Source organism: Brachyhypopomus gauderio, unplaced genomic scaffold (genome assembly GCF_052324685.1).
Source record: "Brachyhypopomus gauderio isolate BG-103 unplaced genomic scaffold, BGAUD_0.2 sc88, whole genome shotgun sequence".
NCBI classification, from domain to species: Eukaryota; Metazoa; Chordata; class Actinopteri; order Gymnotiformes; family Hypopomidae; genus Brachyhypopomus; species Brachyhypopomus gauderio.
Window position 1 is genome coordinate 778,663 of NW_027506909.1, and position 8,054 is coordinate 786,716.

At 48.2% G+C, this 8,054-nt stretch overlaps 1 protein-coding gene across 1 annotated transcript in view; it reads left to right on the forward strand.

Moving 5' to 3' along the window:
* The window catches only part of vps13d (vacuolar protein sorting 13 homolog D), a 46,384-nt gene that overhangs the window by 25,858 nt on the left and 12,472 nt on the right, over nucleotides 1-8,054 (forward strand). The window contains 5 exon segments of the mRNA XM_076992004.1: nucleotides 84-233; nucleotides 349-442; nucleotides 539-687; nucleotides 1,069-1,203; nucleotides 2,340-2,507. Of these exon segments, the coding sequence (XP_076848119.1) occupies nucleotides 84-233; nucleotides 349-442; nucleotides 539-687; nucleotides 1,069-1,203; nucleotides 2,340-2,507 (696 nt within the window).

Here is an 8,054-nt window from a genome sequence, read left to right on the forward strand (position 1 = left end):
TGACCTGCTGTGCGCTCGCTGTGTGACGCGCCGTCCCCGGAGGGGAGGAGCCCCATGCGGATCTCTTGCTCTCTCTTCCCCAGGTGGACAACCAGCTCCTGGGCACCACTCACCCCGTGATGCTGTGTGTGAGTCCTGGCTGTGGGGAGATCAACGCTGTGGACTCTGGACCTGCTCTGCAAGTCAATGCTCTTAAACTGCCCAGCAGTCTCATGCTCACTGAGCTCTTCAAGGTAAGGCCTGACCCCTGACCCCTGGACCTGCCTCGGTGGACAGGTGCTTTATTTACAGTTTTACTTGTATTTATTGAACGTTCTATTGAACAGTCTGTCCTATAATGTCTGCCAGCACCTTATGGTCACTGCCCGACGCTTCACTGTCATCGTTGAAGAGAAGCTCTTGCTCAAATTGCTGGCATTCTTTGGCTATGGGCAAACAGAAGGTGATGCTTAGTTCATAATCTCACGTAAAGTTAAGCAGTCTGTGCATTACAGTGTGTGACAGTGGCGTGTATGTATGGAACGGTGATGCATTTCAGAGGTTGAGAAGTTGGATGAGAACCTGTATGAGAAGCCCAGTGAGGACACAGGGCCTCAGAAACGCTATTACTTTGAGAATCTGAAGATCAGCCTCCCCCAGGTCAAACTGAGTGTCTTTACTTCACACAAGCTGCCTCCAGACCTCAAGGTAAAATAGACACTTTAGTTGTATTTCTTACTGATAATGCACCAACGGCCTTATTTGGTGGATAAAGAGTTTCCACGCTTCCTGCACTTAACAGAAGTGGTTGCAGTGGCTCTTTCTTTATTACTTTGTTTTACTCACACTTTAACCAGGTGCTTCAGTGTTCTGAACATCAAGGTGACTAGCCACAAAGCGCTTAAGCAAAAATACAGTGTAAAGACTTGTTTGGGTGAATTCATGAGGAAACAGATACCGCTTGGATCTCTGTTTGGCAATGTTTTTCTGAATTTCCGAAGTGGTTTGAAAATCCTTGGAATGCCTGTTGAGTGTGTTAGGCCAAGTGGTTTGTGTGGTAATGGGGCTGTGGTGGAATTCTGTCCACAGGCTTTGAAAGGAACGCTGGGATTCCCACTCATCAGGTTTGAGGATGCGGTGATTAACATGTATCCATTCACGCGTGTCCACCCGTACGAGACCCAGGAGATCATCATCAATGACATTCTCAAACATTTCAGAGAGGTGAGAGTCCTGACAAACACAACCCCTCCCCCCGTTTCTGGTTTTCATAGGCAGTAAGATCGACAAATGCTTAGAGAACACACCAGACTAGTCCAGTCAGACCCAAGATGATGCTTGACAGTGACCTATGGATGACCCTTCCCTCTCACAAGGACATGCCAACATCCATACAGCACTCAAAACGGGCAAGACTGCACAGAGGACAGCAGGAATGAGGCATTGCAACTAGGCCCATTGCATCCTGACCAACGGGCTGGACAGTTCTGGCTTTCTGTGGGAGAGACACACTTGTCTGTGAGGGTTTGAGGCAGACGATGGAATACACACTGAAGTGTTTGACTGAAGTTTTCTCATGAAGCTGCAAGGAACTCTCCAGTAGGCTGGATTGCTGCTTGCGCAATAACCATCTCAGCACGGTTCTGCGCAGAGGTGTGGAGAGTGTTAATCACACGGAGTCATGCACTGATAAACGAAGCAGATGATAATCACAGAACGGATGAATGCAGGATGTTGCCAACATAAAAGCGAAGGCGTCTTGTCCGGATCTGTAACTTTCAGGAAAAGAATTGGGAATCAGAGGGCTATTTATTTAGATTTATACAAGAACATACAAGCATGCAAAGAACTGCAAGATTGCGATGAAATTAGGTCCAAGGTGCATGTTCAGCACACTCTGGTTCAGGACACTCTGGTTCAGGACACTCGGGTTCAGGACACTGGTGATCCAGACAGACATGTGGACTCCAGGGAACGTGAACAGGCAGAAATAATATTTTGAGGAAATTCTGAAATTCCGTCTGGCCCCAGCAGACATCATGACAACCTCAAGAGTGACTCCAGATCCCGGGAAATTTTAAATATATTTTCTTATTTTTATTTATTTATTGTTTTTGAGCACCTTGCAGGTATATAGAGTATACTGAGTGCCCCATTCAGATTACATAACTCGACACACTGGCCTGAGAAAGTGAACCCAAGACATCCATCCCACCCATATATGCTCCTGGCTGTGCTGCCTATGTTTGGATTCAGTCTGTCCTAAAGTTGTTGCTGTTCATATTAATTTGCAATGTCTTAACACTCCAAATCACATAATTAAAAAGGTTAAAACTGGCTCTACTTGTGTTGCTGTGTAGGAGCTGATCAGTCAGGCTGCTCAGATTCTGGGCTCAGTGGACTTCCTAGGCAACCCCATGGGCCTGGTGAATGATATTTCAGAGGGCATGTCGGAACTCATCAAGTCAGGCAACGTTGGAGGTCTCATCCGCAACGTAACGCACGGCGTGTCCAACTCCGCGGCCAAGGTAACGCACCCTCCGCATATATTCCAAAAAGCTCTCTTCCATGTGTTGATGTGGCTAACTTGAATTAACTTGATTTGACCAAGGCAGGTCTTTAAACAGGACAGTCCTCAATGTACTTCTGGGCTTCTGTTGATTGTTGTGTAGTGCTGTAGGTTGTTTTGTTCCCTGACTGATTATGAATTAAACATTTCTAAGAGAAGAGGTAACGTTTTGCATTAACAGAAGAAAGCCATGTGGTTACTTCCTAGAAAAAGATGGAAAGGTGCAGATACGTGTAGACACAGGCTCTGCGTCTAAGCAACCTAAGCAAAGCTTTCTTTGCACATGCGTGTTTGCCCTGTGTGTGTGCGTGTGCCTGTGCGTCTGTGTGCAGTTTGTGTGCCTGTGTGCGTGTGGCTTTGTCTAAGGGACATGTTGCTATGCCTCTAAGAAGCTACCGCAAGAGAACAAATAACGCTCACTGAAAACAAACTTCATTAAAAAAGAAACCTCACTTTCCATACAATTGTATTACCTGGAGTAAAGCATGTAAAAAGCAGAGACTTTTTTTTCAGCCCCTGCAAAATATTCCATTAAGCACTGTTGACGCAGTGCTGTGGAAATGAAAGCACTTCGTTATCCCTGTGTAGACACGGCCGTCCGTCCTGCATCAGAGCGACAGCTAGACTAGGGGGAAGCCCAGATAGGCCGACGCTTTCTTTGAAGTAGCTTCAATGAAGGTGCACCAGTGAAGACTTCATTAAGATGGTGGCTAGAAGAAAACCTACATCAATGCATATTTGGAGTTGGAGAAAATTTGACTTCAACAAACTTTATTGTCATTCAGAATACAGCAAATGGACACAACCAAAATTTCGTTTTCAAATGTATCAAATGTACAGCAGCCACAAATACTATTAGTTATTCAGTAGTGGAGTCCAAAGCCCCAAACTCTACCTAAAAAACCTGTGGCACTATTTAAAAATGGCGTTATTCCAATGCTTGAACAAGGGGGCGTAGATTAGCCAGGGAGAAGGGCAGAAATCACTCTGTGTGCAGTCAAGAATGCAAAGCTGGTTTGAACTTCCCCCAAAAGATGTTATTGCTGCAAAAGGTGATGATTGCTAGTGTAGAGTGGTTGAATACGTATAAAAGCAGCATTTCTACATTCGTATTTTTTACAATCTATTGACAATGTATTTTGAGTTTGAAAATTACGGTAACTTCAACAGCATTTCGTTTTGCCCTGAAAATACTGGCACAAACTGTGGCAATACGTTTGTAAAATATACGAGCTATTTGCAGTCCAGATGAATCAGATGGTTTGAGTGCTTTTGCAAGGCACTGTAGGAAGACTGTTTTACCTTTGGGCAAGTGCTGCTAATTTTGGTTTTGTTATGAGCACGGTTTCGCAGTTCAAAAATATTATGCAGGCTCAGCATGTTTCCATGTCATATGAGCTGCTATAACTGCTTGACTTTTGAGATGAGCTGTTGCGTTTAGTTCCGGAGACATTCCTGAGCTGGGAGTAGCTGGACCCCTGCTGCTTGTGCTGTGGGAGAAGTCGCTTGTGCACGGCCCTGCCAGAGTGTGTGTGTGTGTGTGTGTGTGTGTGTGTGTGTGTGTGTGTGTGTGTGTGTGTGTGTGTGTGTGTGTGTGTGTGTGTGTGTGTGTGTGTGTGTGTGTGTGTGTGTGTGTGTGTGTGGTGGGTTGGTCGGTCGGCCCCTGGTCCTGCCTAAGCAGCCAGCATGGTCCAAAGAGCCCCAGCGCCCCGTCAGCCCGACCCTTTGTGTGGGTTTTCTCCTCAACTCCTCCTTCTCCTCGTGTCCAGCTCTGGTCACTGGAGCACGCTGACACCCTCACACTCAACACTAGGACAGGAACACGCTGACACCCTCACACTCAACACTAGGACAGGAACACGCTGACACCCTCACACTCAACACTAGGACAGGAACACGCTGACACCCTCACACTCAACACTAGGACAGGAACACGCTGACACCCTCACACTCAACACTAGGACAGGAGCACGCTGACACCCTCACACTCAACACTAGGACAGGAACACGCTGACACCCTCACACTCAACACTAGGACAGGAACACGCTGACACCCTCACACTCAACACTAGGACAGGAACACGCTGACACCCTCACACTCAACACTAGGACAGGAACACGCTGACACCCTCACACTCAACACTAGGACAGGAGCACGCTGACACCCTCACACTCAACACTAGGACAGGAACACGCTGACACCCTCACACTCAACACTAGGACAGGAACACGCTGACACCCTCACACTCAACACTAGGACAGGAACACGCTGACACCCTCACACTCAACACTAGGACAGGAACACGCTGACACCCTCACACTCAACACTAGGACAGGAACACGCTGACACCCTCACACTCAACACTAGGACAGGAACACGCTGACACCCTCACACTCAACACTAGGACAGGAGCACGCTGACACCCTCACACTCAACACTAGGACAGGAACACGCTGACACCCTCACACTCAACACTAGGACAGGAACACGCTGACACCCTCACACTCAACACTAGGACAGGAACACGCTGACACCCTCACACTCAACACTAGGACAGGAACACGCTGACACCCTCACACTCAACACTAGGACAGGAGCACGCTGACACCCTCACACTCAACACTAGGACAGGAACACGCTGACACCATCACACTCAACACTAGGACAGGAGCACGCTGACACCCTCACACTCAACACTAGGACAGGAACACGCTGACACCCTCACACTCAACACTAGGACAGGAACACGCTGACACCCTCACACTCAACACTAGGACAGGAGCACGCTGACACCCTCACACTCAACACTAGGACAGGAGCACGCTGACACCATCACACTCAACACTAGGACTGGAGCACGCTGACACCCTCACACTCAACACTAGGACAGGAACACGCTGACACCCTCACACTCAACACTAGGACAGGAACACGCTGACACCCTCACACTCAACACTAGGACAGGAACACGCTGACACCATCACACTCAACACTAGGACAGGAACACGCTGACACCCTCACACTCAACACTAGGACAGGAACACGCTGACACCCTCACACTCAACACTAGGACAGGAACACGCTGACACCCTCACACTCAACACTAGGACAGGAACACGCTGACACCCTCACACTCAACACTAGGACAGGAACACGCTGACACCATCACACTCAACACTAGGACAGGAACACGCTGACACCCTCACACTCAACACTAGGACAGGAACACGCTGACACCCTCACACTCAACACTAGGACAGGAACACGCTGACACCCTCACACTCAACACTAGGACAGGAACACGCTGACACCCTCACACTCAACACTAGGACAGGAACACGCTGACACCCTCACACTCAACACTAGGACAGGAACACGCTGACACCCTCACACTCAACACTAGGACAGGAACACGCTGACACCCTCACACTCAACACTAGGACAGGAACACGCTGACACCCTCACACTCAACACTAGGACAGGAGCACGCTGACACCCTCACACTCAACACTAGGACAGGAGCACGCTGACACCATCACACTCAACACTAGGACAGGAACACGCTGACACCATCACACTCAACACTAGGACAGGAACACGCTGACACCCTCACACTCAACACTAGGACAGGAGCACGCTGACACCCTCACACTCAACACTAGGACAGGAACACGCTGACACCCTCACACTCAACACTAGGACAGGAACACGCTGACACCATCACACTCAACACTAGGACAGGAACACGCTGACACCATCACACTCAACACTAGGACAGGAACACGCTGACACCATCACACTCAACACTAGGACTGGAGCACGCTGACACCATCACACTCAACACTAGGACAGGAACACGCTGACACCATCACACTCAACACTAGGACAGGAACACGCTGACACCCTCACACTCAACACTAGGCTCGCTGAGAGATTCTTCGCTATTGTTCATGGCTTCACTGCCTTTCTCTGCTGACTGTAATTATATGAAGGAAAGTGATGTCTTCTTCTTCTTCTTCAGTTTTAGGGGTTCTGTGGGGTTCTCCACCCCACTCCCTTCTTTTTATGTGATGTATGTGATTTGGAAATTGGTAAAGAAACAAAAACAGGTGTATTTTGAACCTTAATATGTAGTGTGGTCTTACCCTGGGCTCAGGGAGGAGTGATCCCGCTCAGTCTTACTGAGCAATGTTGCCACTGGCACAATAACAGAGACATAAAAACTAAATATGACTCCCCACACACTCATGTTCAAGAATGTTCAGCAGATCAAATGAAAAGGTTTTGCCAAGAATATCCACCAACCTCATAAAAAAAATTTACGCTTACGTTTATATTTACATTTACGCTTACGTTTATATTTACATTTACAGAACATTTCTGTAAAGGTTTTTAACAGCTTTAGATTTGATTAGGCATCCGAACGTCTTTGATTTATATACCTGGGAATAGAACAGTTAATATTTTACTGTTCTTTGCTAAATTGATTGGCCACCCTGGAGTTTTGAGCTGTTAGATGCATTTTGGTATTCATAGTTTTTCCCAAGCTGTTTGGGATACTAATATTTTGCAATATAGACTGCCAACATGTTTTTTAGTGTGGAAGACTTTGAGCCCTGATTTAAGATGCCATTTCTACTAAAGGTGCACATTTCTGTTTTCTGCAAATCCTCTGGTTTTGGAGAAGCTTTTGTACGCTGTGGTCCGGTGTTGCTGCATCTCTGCCGCTACTGTACCGTAAGCTGTTGAAACGTATCGCGTTTCCTCGGCCTGCTGAAAGGCCTGCTTAATAGTAGCTGAAGTGGAGCTTTGTTGTCTCCAGAAACGCTTTCCCTGTCTTTACCTCACATAGAGTCCCTCCTCCACCACTGCCCCAAGCTGATCTACTCGCTGATTTACCTTACGACACGCTATGGTTGTATCCCATACTACTGTGCGTGCACACACACGTTAAGGGGGCCCTGCTCTCAAACTGGAGGAACTGATGGTTTGAGCAGGGAGATGGGGGGGGGGGGGGGGGGGGGTGGCGGGGGGGGGGGGGGTCATAAACTTGAAAGCATTCTCCTCCCACCCTCCACCCCCCCCACCCCAAGACTCAGATCTGGTAAGTGTATTGGTTTAGTTTCACAGCAGAGCTTAAAGAACTAGAGAGAAGGAGGAGAGAAGCAGAGCTGGCCTTCAGATGAACCCACCAGGGGACTTTGCTTGGAGAGGTCATCCCAAGTTCACGCTGGGCTCCTGCCGGAACTCTGCAGAATGCGCCTGTGTTTACCCCAGCTCTCAAACTCCAGTAGAGAGCTCTCTCGGCCTGTAACACAAACCCCACCTCCAGGAGGCAACCTGCTGGTGTGTGTGTGTGTGTGTGTGTGTGTGTGTGTGTGTGTGTGTGTGTGTGTGTGTGTGTGTGTGTGTGTGTGTGTGTGTGGGAAGCCACCCCCGCTAGACAAATTACCTGCCTGATATATTTGACAGCTGGATGAGGCGCTGTGAATAACCAGCATCCCC